Genomic DNA, 19,591 nt, shown 5'->3' on the forward strand with positions numbered 1-19,591 from the left:
TGAGAATGCTGTTCTGGGAATACAGTTCAGCATTCAACACCATAGTTCCATCCAGGCTCGACAGAAGCTCAGAGACCTCGGCCTTGACCCTGCCTTGTGCAGCTGGATCCTGGACTTCCTGTCAGATCGCCGGCAGGAGGCAAGAGTGGGCTCCCTCACCTCTGACTCTCAATACAGGAGCCCCTCAGAGATGAGTACTAAGCCCCCTCCTTTACCCTCTGTATATCCATGACTGTATCGTCATCCACAACTCCAACCTGCTAATTAAATTACTACATTGATTGGCCTAATCTCAAATAATAATGAGGTAGCCTACAGAGAAGAAGTCATCTCCCTGACACAGTGATGTCAAGAAAACAACCTCCCCCTCAATGTCACAAAAACAAAAGGAGCTGCTTGTGGATTACAGGAAAAATGGAGATGGGCTAACCCCTATTGACATCAATGGATCTGGGGTTGAGAGGCTAAACAGCTTTAAGTTCTTCGGCATAAACATCACTGAGGATCACACAGTACATGCCAGCTGTGTGGTGAGAAAAGCACAACAGCGCCTCTTTCGCCTCAGATGGTTGAGGAAGTTTGGTATGGGCCCCCAAATCATTAGAACTTTCTACAGGGGTACAGTTGAGAGCATCCTGACTGACTGCATCAACGCCTGGTATGGGAACTGTACCTCCCTCAATCGCAGGACTCTGCAGAGAGTGGTGTGGACAGCCCAGCACATCTGTAGATGTGAACTTCCTACTATTCAGGGCATTTACAAAGACAGGTGTGTAAAAAGGGCCCAAAGGATCATTGGGAACCCGAGTTACCCCAACCACAAACTTTTCCAGCTGCTACCATCTGGGAAACGGTACTGCAGCATAAAAGCCAGGACCAGCAGGCTCTGGGACAGCTTCTTCCACCAGGCCATCAAACTGATTAATTCATGCTGACATGATTGTATTTCTATGTTATATTGACTGTCCTGTTGTACATAATAAATATTATAAATGGCACATTGCACATTCAGATGGAGACATAATGTAAAGATTTTTACTCATGTATGTGAAGGATGTAAGAAATAAAATCAATTTAATTCAATATGGTTACAATCTTATAGATTTGCTGAGGATGCCCCCAGGAAAATGGATCTCAGGGTTGTATATGGTGACATATACTTTGATAAAAATTTACTTCGAACTTTGATGGAAGCTGCTTTTCTGAGATGGTGCTCTGTGCACGTGTGCTCAATGGTGGGGAGGGCTTTACCTGTGATGGACTGGTCTGTATCCATTACTTTTTGTAGGATTTTCCATTCAAGGACATTGGTGTTTCCATACCAGGCCGTGGTACAACCAGTCAACATACTCTCTACCATGCATCTGTAGAAGTTTGTCCAAGTTTTAGATAACGTGCCGAATCTTTGCAAACCTTTAAGAAAGTAGAGGCACTCTTGTGCCTTCTTTCGAGTGACAGCTGTGTGCTGGACCCAGGTCTAACCCTCTGAAATGGTAACACTGAGAAATTTAAAGTTGCTGTCCTTCTCCATCTCTGATCCTCCCATGAGGATTGGCTCGTGGACCTTCAGTTTCCTCCACTTGTAGTCAATAATCGGCTCTTTGGTTTTGCTGACATTGACTGAGAGGAGGTTGCTGTGGCACCCTTCACCAGATTCTCAATCTCCCTGCTATATGCTGATTTGCTACCATCTTAGATGTGGCCAACGACGGTGGTGTCATCGGCAAACTTAAATATGGAAGGCAACATCTGTCATCGAATGTGCCGACCACCCGGGCCATGTCAGTTTGTCTCAGCTATCATCCTGAAGTCCCACCCCAACAATTTCAACGATGGCTATTTCCCTTCAACCATTTGGTTCTTGAACCATCTAGCACAACCCTAATCACAACCTCACTATAGCAACAGTGGAATTTTTTTCTTCCGGCTGTGTAAAAATATTACCGTTAAGAACAACCAGACTTGAGCACAGGTTCATATCCCACAATCAGACTTGATTGGACCTCCCATACATTAAAGATCTCCCAATCGACCTCACCATGACCTTTGAACTTAATTTCTTCTTATTTAGTTTCTCGGGCTGTTTCTGCAGAGTGTTTTCCTCTTCCCTCCCTGGTGTACTTGTGTGTGGAATGACCTGTCTACCTGATGTGCAGAGAAAAACTTATCAGCGTATGTTGGGGGTGATGGGCCGAATGGCCTATTTCTGCCCCTGTGTTTTGTGGGCTGTCGGGGGCATTTCGGGAATGGTTCTTGCTGGGTTTTAGGGTCTTGGGTCTTGGACAAGGTTTATTGATGAGGTCTGTGCATTTGACTCTGTAGTTCAGGTTATGATGTGAATCTGTGGAATTCATTGCCGCAGAGGGCGGTGGAGGCCAAGTCATTGGGCCTACTTAAAACAGAGGTTGGATAGATAGATAGATACTTTATTCATCCCCATGGGGAAATTCAACTTTTTTTCCAATGTCCCATACACTTGTTATAGCAAAACTAATTACATACAATACTTAACTCAGTAAAAATATGTTTACTTAAGTAGTTTACTTAATACATTGAGTCCTAACCCCGGCACTTTAACATATCTTACTCCTGGCGGTTGAATTGTAAAGCCGAATGGCATTGGGGAGTATTGATCTCTTCATCCTGTCTGAGGAGCATTGCATCGATAGCAACCTGTCGCTGAAACTGCTTCTCTGTCTCTGGATGGTGCTATGTAGAGGATGTTCAGGGTTTTCCATAATTGACCGTAGCCTACTCAACGCCCTTCGCTCTGCTACCGATGTTATACTCTCCAGTACTTTGCCCACAACAGAGCCCGCCTTCCTTACCAGCTTATTAAGACGTGAGGTGTCCCTCTTCTTAATGCTGCCTCCCCAACACGCCACCACAAAGAAGAGGGCGCTCTCCACAACTGACCTATAGAACATCTTCAGCATCTCACTACAGACATTGAATGACGCCAACCTTCTAAGGAAGTACAGTCGACTCTGTGCCTTCCTGCCCAAGGCATCTGTGTTGGCAGTCCAGTCTAGCTTCTCATCTAACTGTACTCCCAGATACTTGTAGGTCTTAACCTGCTCCACACATTCTCCATTAATGATCACTGGCTCCATATGAGGCCTAGATCTCCTAAAGTCCACCACCATCTCCTTGGTCTTGGTGATATTGAGACGCAGGTAGTTTGAGTTGCACCATATCACAAAGTCCTGTATCAGTTTCCTATACTCTTCCTCCTGTCCATTCCTGACACACCCCACTATGGCCGTGTCATCAGCGAACTTCTGCACATGGCAGGACTCCGAGTTGTATTGGAAGTCTGATGTGTACAGGGTGAACAGGACCGGAGAGAGCACGGTCCCCTGCGGCGCTCCTGTGCTGCTGACCACCGTGTCAGACCTACAGTCTCCCAACCGCACATACTGAGGTCTATCTGTCAAGTAGACAGAATAGACTGTTGATTAGTTAGGGCATGAAAGCAGGAGATTGGGGCTTAGAGGGAAATGGATCAGCTATGATGAAATGGTGGAGCAGACTCGATGGGCCAAATGGCCCAATTCTGCTCTTGTACCTTACAGGCTTGTGTGTTTCTGTTTGCTCCCTTTTTATCATTGCTATTTTGCGCATTTTGATCGGGGCGGACTGACTCTGTAGCCTTTTGCCAATGAATATCTCAGCACTGAACTGAACTACACCGAACATTTTCCTAGATAGTTTCAAGGGCCCTGCGGTTTGATGTTTTATATTTTGTGTTTTTCATTGTTGGTGCGATGGGTGTTGGGTGCTTTCCTTGAATGGGTTCCATGTTGTTGCTTTGTTTCGTGGCTGTCTGTGGGAATATGAATCTCAGGGTTGTATCCTGCGTACGTACTTCGATAATAAATGTTCTGTGAACTCTGATTCCATCAATTCCTTGAAAATCTCTTGATGCAGAGTGGGATTTCTGTGATTCCGAGTGGGAGATGGAAGGGACATCTGAGTGGGACGGTTGAAGTCAGAAGGGAGGGTTAATGGGATGTCAGTACACGGACACCTTTCATCAGAAACATCTCCATCAGGGAGGAGGTACAGGAGTCTGAAGACACACACTCAAAGATTCAGGAGCAGCTTCTTCCTCTCTGTCATCAGATCTCTGAATGGACAATGAACCCATGAATGCTTCCTCATTATATTTTTCAACTTTTATATTTGTACTACTCATTTAATTTAACATATTATTTGTACTTCAGTTTACAGTTTTGATGATTATGTATTGCAATGTGCTGCTGCTGCCTAACAACAAATTTCAAAGCACTCGTGCTGACTTTGGAAAGGGTGCCAAGGAGGTTCATGAAAATGTTTCTGGGACTGAATGGCTTGTCATACGAGAAGCTTTTGAATGCTCTGGGCCTCTGCTCACTGGAATTCAGAAGAATGAGGAATGATTTCATTGAAACCTATCAAATATTGAAAGGCCTTGATAGAGTGGCTGCAGAGGGAACGTTTCATGTGATGGAGGAGTCTAAGACCAGAGGACACAGCCTCAGAATAGAGGGACATCCCTTTAGAATGGAGATGAGTGGGAATTTCTTTAGCCAGTGGGTGTTGAATCTGGAGAATTCATTGTCACAGGCGGCTGTGGAGGCGAAGTCACTGGGTATATTTAAGGCAGAGATGGATAGATTCTTGATTTGTCAGGAGACTGGAGCTGAGAAGGAAATGGATCAGCCATGATGAAATGGTGGGGCAGACTCAATGGGCCAAATGGCCTAATTCTGTAGCCCAATACCCCCGACCACTGGGGAAGAACATCTCAAAGATTTCTCACCTCTCTCCTGAAGGAATCAACCACTTTCCTTGCAATAATCTTGAGACTCTAAGCCTGAAAATGCAACTGCCCTTCTGTGCCTTCTATCTAAACCCCTCTGGCTTCAAATTAATACAGTCTATGGCTTGGGTGGGCTTCAGTTATCCATCTTCAGTTCTGATGAGCGATGCTGTGTGTGCGGAGTTTGCACGTTCTTCTCGTGGCTGCTTGCAGGTTTCCCCTGGGTGTTTCAGTTTGGTTTCCTCTCACATCCCGAGATGTCTACGTTAGTAGGTGAACTGGTCTCCTAGTGTATAGGGCTAGGTGTTGGATTTGACGGGACTGGTGTAGGTTTAGTGTACATGGGCAGTTGATCCTGTAGATTCAATGGGCTGAAGGGCCTGTTTCTGAAGTTCAAAGTAAATTTTATTGTCAATGTACATAAATGTCACTATATACAACCGTGAGATTCATTTTCCTGCGGGCACACTCAGCAAATCTATAGAATAATAACTATAACAGGATCAGTGAAAGATCAACCAGAGTGCAGAAGGCAACAAACTGGGCAAATGCAAATGTAAACAAACAGCAAAAAAAAAATAACGGGAACTTGAGGTGAAGAGTCCTTGAAGTGAGATCACTGGTTCTCAATAGATGGGCAGGTGAGGAGAGTTATTCCCTTTTGTTCAAGAGCCTGATGGCTGAGGGGTGGTAACTGTTCTTGAACCTGAAGGTGAGAGTCCTGAGGCTCCTGGACCTTCTACCTGATGGCAGCAACAGGAAGTGAGCACGGCCTGGGTGGTGGGGATCTCTGATGATGGACGCTGCTTTCCTGCGACAGTGTTTCATGTAGATGTGCTCAATGGTTGGGAGGGCTTCACCCATGATGTACTGAGCCAAATCCACTCAAAGTCCAAAGGCGTTGGTGTTCCCGTACCAGGTATGTCTCTCCCATTGGAAAGGGGTCGCTTTGTGGGAATGATCTCATTATGGGAACGATTTGATTGGAGTTCTTTCTGGAAGAGATTCCCGACAGTTGGGAGGTCCCATCCGAGGAACTGCAGCTATTTGGGGATTTTCAGGAGTTGCAGGCCAAATGGGTGAAGTCATGTTTGGACTGGAGGAGGAGAAATTCATTGCAGACACTGTAGTGGCTGTGTGCGAGGGAGATGGTTTTAGGATGTGCAATAGAGAGCAACGGGGGATGTTTCCTCTCAGTTGAAATGCGATTTTGATGAGGCACAGAGTGACTGGTGATTGAGCCAACCCTGGACCGAAGTGCAGGTCACAATAGCGGGTCGGGCTTCTTGTTCCCAGCTCAGGTCCTGATGAAGGGTCTTGGCCCGAAAAGTCAGCTGTTTATTCTTCTCCAGAGATGTTTCCTGACCTTCATCCATGTGGCTTGGTCTTTAAGCTCGGCAGAACTACTTATACTGACAGGAGAAGGGGCAAAGGTGGGTTACTGGCACCTTAAAACCAGTCGCTCTGGGTAGATGGGGCTTCTTAGCTGTGTCTGGCAGCTCATCTAGAAGTGGGAAAGATCTGATCTCAAACCTTCGCTGCCTTGCGATTATACGCACTCATGGGGAAGGATTCTGAAGTAAACCCCAAGGGGAAAATCTGGAGCTGGAGTCGGAGTCCCTAAGGCAGTCCTATGTTGAGTTCAACACTGACTGGCATCTCCTGTGATGCTATTGGTACTGAACTGTGTGTGGGTCGGTGTGTGAATACTGTACAGTATATACAGGGTACACCTGTGTGGGGAAGGTGACAGATTCACCGAACCGTTACTGACTCTGTTCGGTAGCACGGAGAGATACTGTATCTCTGTTCAGGGGTACAGTATGTACAGGGTAAACCTGTACAGGTTCACCAAACTGTTACTGACTCTGTTCGGTAGCACGGAGAGATACTGTATCTCTGTTCAGGGGTACAGTATGTACAGGGTAAACCTGTACAGGTTCACCAAACTGTTACTGACTCTGTTCGGAGGTACGTTCGCTTGTGACTGATTTGTAAAGAAATTCACTATGACAGTCTGAAGAATCCGGGTATTGCTTAATCCAGGGGGACGGCGTAACTATAAAACCCCATCAGAGATCTGCATAGTTTCTGAGTTAAATCCTAATTAATCAGATTCTTGGACGGTGCAATTCTGAGAGGAAGCAGCCGGGAGTTTTCTGTCTAACTGCCTCTGGGCGCTGTGTTTGAGCCGATGCGTTTGATTGCTGCGTTAATGAGTGCAGTGTAACTGCTGATGTAATTACCAGTGCGTGTGACACATTAGCAGAAACCTGCAGAGGCATTTTACCCGCGGTGTCTCAGCACTGCTGGGAGATGTCCTCCTTCCCTCCCAGGCTTTGTGTTGGCAGCCAATTTACTTACTACTTGTGATACAGCGCAGAACAGTCCCTTACAGTTCTTCGACACGCGGCACCCAGCAAACACCAATTTCATTCTAGCCTAATCACAGGACAATTTACAATGACCAGTTCACCTATCAACCGGTAGGTCTTGGGGCTGTGGGGAGGATACCGGAGTAAACCCATGCCGTTACGGGAAGAACAAACTCCTTACAGGCAGCGACGAGAATTGAACCCCTGTTGCTGGGATTGTAAAGTGCCGTGCTAACCACCACAGCACCATGCTGTCCAATTTCCCTGAAAATGGTCAGTAGATATACTCTGCATCTGGGTTCCCCGTATTCCAGCTCACTCTAAATGTGGGTGCAGCTGTCTGCACTAGTGTGTGAGCAGGAAGGTGTGGCACGTGTGTGTGTGCCTGCACACTCGTGTGAGACTCTGCGTTCATGTGAACAAGCATAAATTTGCCTTTTCTTTCTCTCTCTGCTCCCCCCCCGCTCTGAGGCGCTCTCTGCCTCAACCCCCTCATGCCGTGAGTTTGAGGGGACTACGCCAGAGATTTCCTCTCAGACGCAGAGGCAGTTCGAAGCGGGTAGCCCTCAGACAGACCTCGGGCCAACAGTTCTTCGATTTGCCACCACCTGAGTTCAATTCCCGCCACTGTCTGTAAGGAGTTTGTACCTTCTCCCCGTGACCGTGTGGGTTTCCTCCGGGTGCTCTGGTTTCCTCCCACAGTCCAAAGACAGATGGATTGGGAGGTTAATTGGTCACATGGTTGGCACGTTCACATTGGGCCTGAAGAGCCTATTACTGTGCTGTATCTGTTAATGAAATTCTTGCCTGTCTTTTTCACATTAATCCTTGATCTCTCCTCGCTCTCTGCAATTTCATAAGGACACCTTATCTAAGAAAGGAAGTGCTGACATTGGTGGGGGTGCAGAGGAGGTTTGCGAAAATGATTCCGAGATTGAAGGACTTTCATGTGAGGAGTATTTGATGGCTCTGGGCCTGTGCTCACTGGGATTCAGAAGAGTGCGGGGGGAGGGGGGGGCATCTCATTGAAACCTATCGAATGTTGAAAGTCCTCGATAGAGTGGATGTGGAGAGGATGTTTCCTGTGGGGTCTAGGACCAGAGGGCACAGCCTCAGAATAGAGGGACATCCATTTAGAAAGGAGATGAGGGGGAATATCTTTAGCCTGAGAGTGGTGAATCTGTGGAATTTGTTACCACAGGCAGTGGTGGGGGGCAAGTCATGGGCTATATTTAAGGCAGAGGTTGATAGATTCTTGATTGGTCAGGGAATGAAGGCATACAGGGAAGGGAGAAGGCAGGAGATTGGGGCTGAGAGGGAAATGGATCAGCCATGATGAAATGGCGGAGCTGAATCGATGGGCCAAATGGCCTAATTCTGCTCCTATATCTTGTGGTCCTATGGTCACGTCCAGCCCTGCTCAGACCCAGCACCTCTTGCATTCCAGTTCTGGTTGTTTCTTCACTGGGAAGCTGTGGCCCTGAGCTCAGGAGCTCCCTTCCGGAACTTTCCACTCCCCGCTCGGTTAATCAAAGCCTCGCTCTGTGCTCAAGACTGCAGCTTTGTATGCTTTATTTATTGACAGAGATCAGGCCAACTTTCCGTGAAGTTTCGCCTCCGTAAAGACCTCCCTCGTTAAGCCTTGGGTCACCTGTCCGAATCGGGTTTACTTTCACAGTGATGCGCCGGTGAAATTCGTTGTTTTCCGGCAGCACTACAATGCCAACGGGCCTGACAAGTGCAATAGGATGTGCTAGTACTGCTAGAAAGAAAGAAAAACAATCGTGATTTTGTTCCTCGGGTTCAATGTCCATTCAGGAATCGGATGGCAGAGGGGATGAAGTTGTTCCTGAATCACTGAGTGTGTGTCTTCAGGATTCTGTACCTGTGGTGAACTACATATACCTGTCTGGACACGCCCCCCCCCCCCCCCCCCGCTGACTGCTCCTGTGGCTCCTCCCACTGACCCCGGTATAAAGGCGATTGGAGGCACAGCCCCGGCCTCAGTCTCCAGGATGTTGTGTGGTGGTCACTTGGTGCTTGTTCTTTCTTCCAGCCAATAAAAGCCTATATCTTGGCTCACGTCTCCGAGAGTTATTGATGGTGCATCAGTACCTCCTCCCTTGATGGTAACAATGAGAAGAAGGCATGGCCTGGGTGATCATTCATTCATTCATTCTGTGCCATGTACGATCGTGGTCTTTCCATGACCGTGATTGTTCCTGGCGAGTCTTTCTACAGAAGTGGTTTGCCATCACCTTCTGGGATAGGTGACCCCAGCCGTTATCAGTACTCTTCGGAGTTTATCAGTGGTCGCATAACCAGGACTTGTGATATGCACTGGCTGCTCATACGACCATCCGCCACCTGCCCCCGTGACTTCGCTTGACCTTGATTGGAGTGGTGGTGGTGTGGGGGGGCTAAGCAGGTGCTACACCTTGCCCAAGGGTGATCTGCAGGCCAGCGGAGGGAAGGAGTGCCTTACATCTCCTTTGGTAGAGACATATCTCCACCCCGACACCTCATCTTGGGTGATGAGGGCCCTTAACAATAGATGCCGTCTTTTCTGGGGGCATGGCCTTTCGTCTGTCTAAAGCTCAACATCCCTTTTTATTTGAGATGCTTGTGTGACGTTGACTGAGGTTCTTGTCTGCCTTGAGGCCACAGAAACAATGCTGAGTGTTGTTTGAATCAGAGACTCCCTGGAAACTGTTGATGCATCAGTTCGTCCTGATGAAGGGTCTTGGCCCAAAATGTCAACACTTTATTCCTCTCCATAGTATACTGCCTGACCTGCTGAGTTCCTCCAGCACTTTGTGTGTGGTAGTCAATAGACAATAGGTGCAGGAGTAGGCCATTTGGCCCTTCTAGCCAGCACTACCATTCACTGTGATCATGGCTGATCATCCACAATCAGTACCCAGTTCCTGCTTTCTCCCCATATCCCTTGACTCCGCTATCTTTAAGAGCTCTATCTAACTCTTTCTTGAAAGCATCCAGAGAATTGGCCTCCACTGCCTTCTGAGGCAGAGCATTCCATAGATCCACAACTCTCTGGGTGAAAAAGTTTTTCCTGAACTCCATTCTAAATGGCCTACCCCTTATTCTTAAACTGTGGCCTCTGGTTCTAGACTCCCCCCAACATCAGGAACATGTTTCCCGCCTCTAGCGTATCCCCAATCCCTTAATAATCTTATACGTTTCAATCAGATCCCCCCTCAGCCTTCTAAATTCCAGTGTATACAAGCCAGTCGCTCCAATCTTTCAACATATGACAGTCCTGCCATCCCAGGAATTAACCTCGTGAACCTACGCTGCCTCCCTCAATAGCAAGAATGTCCTTCCTCAAATCTGGAGACCAAAACTGATCTCAATACTCCAGGTGTGGTCTCACCAGGGCCCTGTACAACTGCAGAAGGACCTCTTTGCTCCTATACTCAACTCCCCTTGTTATGAAGGCCAACATGCCATTAGCTTTCTTCACTGCCTGCTGTACCTACATGCTTACTTTCAGTGACTGATGAACAAGGACACCTAGATCTCGTTGTACTTCCCCTTTTCCTAACTTGACACCATTCAGATAGTAATCTGCCTTCCTGTTCTTGCCACCAAAGTCCTCGGACTTGGGTTCAGTTCTAGCCTCTGGCACTGTCTACGTGGAGTGTGCATGTTCTACCTGTGACCATATTAGTCCACACCCCCAACCGGGTGCTCCGGTTTTCCTCCCACCTTGGTTGCCTGCTGTTGATTACCCCTTTTGAGGGTATTTGGCAAAAGGAAGTTGAGGGGGTATGTGTGAGAGAGTGGGACTGAGGATGAGGATGATTGGCTCTGCAGGGGGCTATCATGGGGCCCAATGGGCTGAACAGCCTCCTGCATTGCAGCAAGTTTGTGAACTGTACTCAATGCAACAAGGAATCATGAACCCATGAGAGAGTCGCAGACACCAGAGAGTCTGCGGGCGCTGGAAGTCCAGAGTAACACATACAAAATGCTCGAGGAACTCAGCAGGTCGGGCAGCGTCTGTGGAAATAGATAAACTCGAGATTCTGCAAATAGAACATGGACCAATACAGCACAGGAACAGGCCATTCAGCCCACACTGTTGTGCCAAACCAGCTAAAAAGCAAATCAAAAACACACAAACACTAATCCCTCCTCCCTACACCATGTCCGTATCTCTCCATCTTCCTCACATCCATGTACCTATCCACCATCTCTTAAAAGACTCTAATGTATTTGCCTCTACCACCACACCAGGCTGCGTATTCCAGGCATCCACCACTCTCTGAGTAAAAAACTTACCCCTCACATCCCCCTTGAACCTACCCCCCCTCACATTCAATGCATGCCCTCTGGTATTAGGCAATTCTACCCTGGGAAACAGATACTCTCTGTCCACTCTATCTATGCCTCTCACAATCTTGTAAACCTCCATCAGATCTCCCCTCAGCCTCCGACGCTCCAGAGAAAACAACCCAAATTTATCCAGCCTCTCGTGACAGCAGGTGCTCTCTGAACCAGGCAGCATCCTGGTCAATCTCTTCTGCATCCTCTCCAAAGCCTCAACATCCTTCCTATAGTGGGGTAACCAGAACTGTGTGCAACACTCCAGATGCTGGAAATCCAGAGCAACATGCGCAAAGTGCTGGGGGGACTCTGCGGGTCAGGCAGCGCCTATGTAGAGGAACAAAGCCCGAGGCCCTTCATTAGGACCACGAGAGAGTTCTTGCAAGACTCCCAGACCCCAGCGCATCCTTGGGTTGTCTTGGCTGTTGACGTAAACGACTCGTTTCACTGTGTAATGTTACACGTTTAAGGAACAGGAATGGTGGTGTGTCCAGTCGCAGCGGCCACTCTGGCCGTGTGAGTTCAGGTACTGTGTTGTGCACCTTGGTGCCGAGGACCACTGTTTCGTTTGGCAGTATAAATGTATGCCAACGAGGATGTGAGGGGTATGGGGTGTCGGGGAGGGGTGGGTAGCAACTCTGGTGATGGGGGCTTGTCGTGTCCATTCTGGGACAGCTCACTCACCTTTGATTCCCACTGGACACCGCCCTCACCTGTGGCTCCACGTAGCTGTCTGCATGTGATAGCAGACTCGCCCCGGTGCACCGCTTTGACAGGCTGGCTAAACCAGGTGCGGGTAACCAGCGGGACTCGCACCATGGTGAGATACAGACGTGCCTGTCCAGGCACGTGAAGTCAGCTCCATCGAACTGGGCGGATGAGATCTACAGTGAGATCCAACGGCCAGGAAGGCCGTTCTGCTCCGTGGAGAGCGAAGAACATCACAAGGCACAGAAGACCTCATGGTCGTCCACGGCAACCAGGGACGACCCCAGTTTGTGACACTTGTTCGTACCACTGGACCCAAACTTCTGAGGTTCAGAGAGTGGAACTGCTCCAGTACATCGGCTTTTCCAGTTTAAAAACTCTCCCACACAGGTTTCCTGTCATCCTCAGACATGTTGGGGGAAAAACGTCCCCGCACAGGTTTCCCGTCATGATCAGACATGACACAGAACCACCATTGTTCAATGTCAATAAACCTGAACTTGATAAATGAATAAATCTGAATCTCAGACAAGTGGCAGTGTTTCAAGCTTGTACAGAAGTTCTACACTGATGATTCTTTCCTTGGGGGCCATTTCAGGAGAACAACTTTTCCCCGGTCACCAGGGAAAATGTTGATCCAGGAGAAGCTGGGATAGGCACACGGGAGTGGGGAGTGGAGGAGATGGAAAGGAGGGTGGCGTGGGACAGAAGCACCAGCTGGAGCGACTGAGGCAGGAAAGTACAAGATGGGACGAGTGCACACATGTAGCCACTGGCCCGTGTTTCGGTCTCTGTACACCTGGCTTTCCCATGGTTAATAAATCACCCTGTGAATGCACGAGGCAATTATTGAGAGTTACCTGATCTCATCCATCATGACCCGAGTACTTGCTGACAAGTTTATTCACAAGTTGTTAAGCCTGCAATATTTGGACTTTGTCTAGACGCATGTCTAGCTCTGAAGCTGATTGTGACGTTATCGGTTTGGAGAGCTTTGAGTTGCTGTGACTTTTCAGAGTAGATTTCCTTATTTCCTGAAGGAGGCTGGCTGGCCTATTAGTCCTGTGTCAGCTCACAGATCTATCCCGGGAATCGATTCTTCACCTCATTCCCATCGACTCCCCCAGATACTCTCCCTCACCCACAGACTGGGGGCAATTAACCCAACATGCCCCATGTCTTTGGGATGTGGGAAGAAACTGGAGTACAGGAGAGCGTGCAAACTCCACACGGACAGTGCTGAGAGGACGGGATTGGACCCGGGTCTCCAGAGCTGAGTTAGTTGCTCCTTTCAAGTCGCACTTCAGCGCACATTGGCGGTGAGGAATGGACAATCCCGAGGTTTAGGAGATGCTGGTCCTTTTACTTCAGCCGCTGAACAGAATCAAGCCTGGAATCCAGAGTCGCATTCTGGGGTATCTCCTCCTGGGAGAATACTCCAGGGTCAGCCCAGTTCCGGAGCTGGAGCCGGGTTTTATCACGTGGTGCTCTGTGAAGCAGCGACTTGTTTCAGCCGCGGACTTCCCTGGCCTGGAGACGCCCTGGGGCGTCTTGCACTCAGTGCACGGCAAGATCCCACAGAACTCGGTCAGCACCGTCAGTCTATCTGTGTACGGGATTTAAGCCCTGATGGGTGCTGCAAAGAGCTGTGCTCGCCGGTAATGGGGACGTGTCGTAAATATTGGCCTCAGGACACTGAGGTAGAACTCAGCATGCCCACCTCCCTCCTCCAGATGCTGGCTCTGGGGAGCTGTGCGTTTGGCGCTGGGATGTGTGGCAACAGTTCGCAGCCCGTTCTCAGGTGTGTTGGGTGTAAACACAAGCAACATATTTCACTGCGTGTTTCAATGTACAATATTCCCTTGTACTGGACTGCATCCAATACCTTTCTAGGCTTTTCCACTCTACAATATGCCCTTGAACGGAAAATCGTACCGCTGAGCACATCTACAAGGAGCGATGTTGCAGGAAAGCAGCATCCATTCTCGAGGACCCCACCACCCAGGACGTGCTCCCTTCTCGCTGCTGTCGTCCACAACCTATGCACTCAGCTCATGTTCTCGATATTTATTGTTTATTTGTTTATAATTATTAGGTGTTTTTCTTTTTCTCCTTGCACAGTTTGTTGTCTTTTACACACAGGTTATTTGTCCATCTTGCTGTTGGCGGTCTTTCATTGATTCTGTTGTTTCTTTTGTGGTGAACGAGAGCGTGAATCTCAGGGTTACTTATCTGTACTTTGATAATTACTTTTATTTGAACTTCGATAAATTAAGTTGTATCTTGATCCAGGGTGGGTGGGATTTAAATTAACATCTCATCTGAAAGACCTCCACATCTCCTGTGAGTTATTTGGGTTTAGGAATGGTGACTGTGGAGAAAACAGGAATTCCTCTGATCAACCTGAGCTCCACCAGCCTCTGCTTGAATTGGCACTAATAACTTTATTCTCCTCTCTTAGGTCCCCTCCGTCCCGACCAGCTCAAAATGCCGGAAGGAGCAGAGAGCGCCAGTGAAAGCCAGGTCTGCAATCGAGGTCAGTTCTTACACTGGAGGGCTGCGGGTCCCACCTTCCGGCCCAGAAGTCCAAAGGAGTGGCACTTTCGTAGGAAGGCGGGGCTCGTGGGTTGGGACCGACGCGGTTTTGGACCGGTAGTTGGGAGGGAGTGATGTGTTATTGAAGGGGTGGTGGGCAGGGAGTGGTGCATTATTGGATAGGTGGTATGTATGTAGCCCAGCCCTTTGTGGCAATTAGGTAGGGAGAGTGGCCCCTTGGGGGGCATGGTTATGGCATTGCAGCACTGTTAAAAGGGAATGTGTTGAACCCAGATATATGGCTACCTGCCATCACATCCTCATTCTCCTCCATCAGCCCTCACCCTCCCCATCAGTCCTCACCCTCCTCCATCGGCCCTCGCCCTCCTCCATCGGCCCTCACCCTCACCCTCCTCCATCAGCCCTCGCCCTCACCCTGATCCATCAACCCTCCCCATCAGCCCTCGCCCTCACCCTGATCCATCAGCCCTCGCCCTCACCCTGATCCATCAACCCTCGCCCTCACCCTCCTCCATCAACCCTCGCCCTCACCCTCCTCCATCAGCCCTCACCCTCACCCTGATCCATCAGCCCTCGCCCTCACCCTGATCCATCGGCCCTCGCCCTCACCCTCCTCCATCAGCCCTCGCCCTCACCCTGATCCATCAGCCCTCGCCCTCACCCTTCAACCCTCGCCCTCACCCTGATCCATCAACCCTCGCCCTCACCCTGATCCATCAACCCTCGCCCTCACCCTCCTCCATCGGCCCTCGCCCTCACCCTGATCCATCAGCCCTCGCCCTCACCCTTCAACCCTCGCCCTCACCCTCCTCCATCAGCCCTCGCCCTCACCCTCCTCCATCAGCCCTCGCCCTCACCCTGATCCATCAGCCCTTACCCTCACCCTTCAACCCTCGCCCTCACCCTGATCCATCAACCCTCGCCCTCACCCTCCTCCATCGGCCCTCGCCCTCACCCTGATCCATCGGCCCTCGCCCTCACCCTGATCCATCAACCCTCGCCCTCACCCTGATCCATCAACCCTCGCCCTCACCCTGATCCATCAACCCTCGCCCTCACCCTGATCCATCAACCCTCGCCCTCACCCTCCTCCATCGGCCCTCGCCCTCACCCTGATCCATCAGCCCTCGCCCTCACCCTTCAACCCTCGCCCTCACCCTCCTCCATCGGCCCTCGCCCTCACCCTCCTCCATCAGCCCTCGCCTTCACCCTGATCCATCAGCCCTCGCCCTCACCCTTCAACCCTCGCCCTCACCCTGATCCATCAACCCTCGCCCTCACCCTGATCCATCAGCCCTCGCCCTCACCCTGATCCATCAACCCTCGCCCTCACCCTCCTCCATCGGCCCTCGCCCTCACCCTCCTCCATCGGCCCTCGCCCTCACCCTTCAACCCTCGCCCTCACCCTCCTCCATCGGCCCTCGCCCTCGCCCTCACCCTCCTCCATCGGCCCTCGCCCTCACCCTCACCCTCCTCCATCAGCCCTCGCCTTCACCCGGATCCATCAGCCCTCGCCCTCACCCTTTAACCCTCGCCCTCACCCTGATCCATCAACCCTCGCCCTCACCCTGATCCATCGGCCCTCACCCTCACCCTGATCCATCAACCCTCGCCCTCACCCTTCAGCCCTCGCCCTCACCCTCATCCATCAGCCCTCACCCTCACCCTCATCCATCAACCCTTGCCCTCTTCCATCAACCCTTGCCTTCCATCAACCCTTGCCCTCTTCCATCAGCCCTCGCCCTCGCCCTCACCCTTCAGCCCTCGCCCTCACCCTGATCCATCAGCCCTCACCCTCACCCTCATCCATCAACCCTCACCCTCTTCCATCAACCCTCGCCCTCACCCTCCTCCATCAGCCCTCGCCCTCACCCTTCAACCCTCGCCCTCACCCTCCTCCATCAGCCCTCGCCCTCACCCTGATCCATCAGCCCTCGCCCTCACCCTTCAACCCTCGCCCTCACCCTCCTCCATCGGCCCTCGCCCTCACCCTGATCCATCAGCCCTCGCCCTCGCCCTCACCCATCAGCCCTCGCCCTCACCCATCAGCCCTCGCCCTCACCCATCAGCCCTCGCCCTCACCCATCAACCCTCACCCCAAACACCATCGGTCGTCAGTCTAAATCCATTGACCGTTACACTAAACCGATCCATCGACCATCCTCACCCTAAACACCACCAACCCTCACCCTCACACTAAACTCATCGACTCTGTGTAGCTGGTGCTGGAGTACTGAGAGCAGCTGTGTTCACTCCGCTGGAGGAAATGCATGGTTGCTCTGGGAGTGGAGCAGAGGGAGAGCACCAGGATATTGCTTGGTGGCCTTTATTACTGGGTGATGTGCTTTCCTTAGGAGTCTGTCCCAACAAGAAGTGAAGGCCATTTTCCTCCATGAGAGAAATGTATTTGCTTGACAACAAATGTTTGACTGTGGGAGTTAGCCACTCGGCCCCTCAAGCCTGCCCTACCATTGGAGGATCCATGCTAGCCCTCTTCCCCTGTATATGTCAAAGCTATTTTCACGGAAGTGTGGCACGCTAGAAACAGGGAAAAGTCGCTCCTGCTCTACAGAGTGTTGGTGAGCCCACACCTGGAGAACTGTGCACGGGGTTGTTTTCATAGAGCAGTACAGCACCGGAACAGGCCATTCAGCCCACAATGTTGTGCTGTACCAGCTAAAAAGCAAATCAAAAACACCCAAACACTAATCCCTCCTCCCTACACCATGTCCATATCCCTCCAACTTCCTCACATCCATGTGTCTATCCAAACTTCTTTTAAAAGCTGCTAATGTATTTGCCTCTACCACCATTCCAGGCACCCACCACTCTCTCAGTAAATAAACTTACCCCTCACATCCCCCTTGAACCTACCCCTCTCACCTTCAATGCATGCCCTCTGATATTAGACATTTCTACCCTGTCTACTCTATCTATGCCTCTCACAATCTTGTAAACCTCCATCAGATCTCCCCTCAGCCTCTGCCGCTCCAGAGAAAACAACCCAAGTTTGTCCAGCCTCTCGTGACAGCACATACCCTCTAAGCCCTCATCCTGGTCAACCTCTTCTGCACCCTCTCCAAAACCTCAACGTCCTTCCTAAGGTGGGGCGGCCAGAACTGTGTGCAATACTCCAGATGTGGATTAATCAGAGTTTAATAAAGCTGCAACATAACCTCTTGACTTTTGAACTCAGTGCCTCGACTAATAAAAGCAACATTCCACAAGCCTTCTTAGCCCCTTATCGACCTGATCACGTTTGTTATTTGGGAAGGAACACACTGGTATTGGAGCCAGTCCAAAAGAGATTCAGCAGGATAATCACGAGTAAATCTGCAGATGCTGGAAATTCAAACAACACACACAAAATGCTGGTGGAACGCAGCAGGCCAGGCAGCATCTATAAGGAGAAGCACTGTCGACGTTTCGGGCCGAGACCCTTCGTCAGGACTAACGTTAGTCCTGACGGTGCTTCTCCTAATAGATGCTGCCTGGCCTGCTGTGTTCCACCAGCATTTTGTGTGTGTTGTCAGTAGGATAATTCCTGGAATGAGAGGATTGTCCTGTTGCCAGAGACATATCAGATTGGATCTGCACTCTGTGGAGTTTAGCAGGTTCTGTTGTGATTATATTGAAGTTTATTGCATCTGTTTTGAAATGTGAAATTTGTTTTCCGGGATCTTTAAATTGCTATAAATTACAAACTAAATAATTAGTGTAACAAAAGGAATAACGAGGCCGTGCTCATCGACTCCCGGACCGTTCGGAAATCTGATGGTAGCGGGAAAGAAGCTGTTCCTGAGTTATTGAATGTATGTCTCCTGGCTCCTGCATCTCCCTCCTGACAGGAATAGCAAGAAGCAGACAGTGAGGCTCCTTGCTTATGGCTGCTGCAATCTCGAGGCACTGCCTCTAGAGGATGTCCTCGATGGTGCGGAGGGTTGTGCCCGCAATGGAGGTGGCAGAGTCTGCGGCCAATTGCGAACGTGCCTCCGTACCCGACAGTGAAGCAGTCAGTCCAAGTGTTCTCCATAGTGCAGCTGTAGAAGTAAGAAGTGTTCACCCCCACCCCTTTGGAAGTGTTCATATTTTATTGTTTTACAACATTGAATCACAGTGGATTTAATTTGTTTTTCTGACACTGATCAACAGTAAAAGACTCTTTCGTGTCAAGGTGAAAACAGATCTCTACAAAGTGATCTAAATTAGTTATAAATATAAAACACAAAATAATTGATTGCATAAGTATTACCCCCCCCCCCCTTTAATACGACACACCAAATCATCACTGGTGCAGCCAATTGCTTTCAGAAGTCACATAATTAGTTAAATGGGGATCACCCGTGTGCAGTCACGGTGTTTCAATTGACTGTAGTAAAAATACACTTGTATCTGGAAGGTCCAACTGCTGGTGTCTGAACGTGATCACTACCTCCCTACTTCTGTTGCACTACTCATTTAGAGAGTCATAGAGTCACAGAGAAGTACAGCACAGAAACAGGCCCTTTGGCCCATCTAGTCCACGCTGAACCATTTAAACTGCCTACTCCCATCGACCTGCAATGGGACCACAGCCCTCCCTACCCCTACCATCCGGGTACCGATCCAAACTTCTCTAACCTGTTGAAGTCGAGCTCGCATCCACCCCTTCGGCTGGCAGATCATTCCACACACTCTCACCGCCCTCTGAAGAAGTTTCCCCTCATATTCCCCTTAAACTTTTCACTCTTAACCCATGACCTCTGGTTGTAGCACCACTGAACCTCAGTGGAAAAAGCCGGTTTGCATTTACCCAAAA

The 19,591-nt window shown here is 49.8% G+C and overlaps 1 protein-coding gene across 1 annotated transcript in view; it reads left to right on the forward strand.

The window, feature by feature from the left end:
* Positions 1–19,591, forward strand: part of plekhg2 (pleckstrin homology domain containing, family G (with RhoGef domain) member 2) — a 230,010-nt gene that overhangs the window by 38,910 nt on the left and 171,509 nt on the right. The window contains exon 2 of the mRNA XM_073063781.1: positions 14,699–14,773. Coding sequence (XP_072919882.1) covers positions 14,699–14,773 — 75 coding nt within the window. The remainder of the gene's footprint in view (positions 1–14,698; positions 14,774–19,591) is intronic.

This window comes from Hemitrygon akajei, chromosome 12 (assembly GCF_048418815.1).
Source record: "Hemitrygon akajei chromosome 12, sHemAka1.3, whole genome shotgun sequence".
Classification (NCBI taxonomy): domain Eukaryota; kingdom Metazoa; phylum Chordata; class Chondrichthyes; order Myliobatiformes; family Dasyatidae; genus Hemitrygon; species Hemitrygon akajei.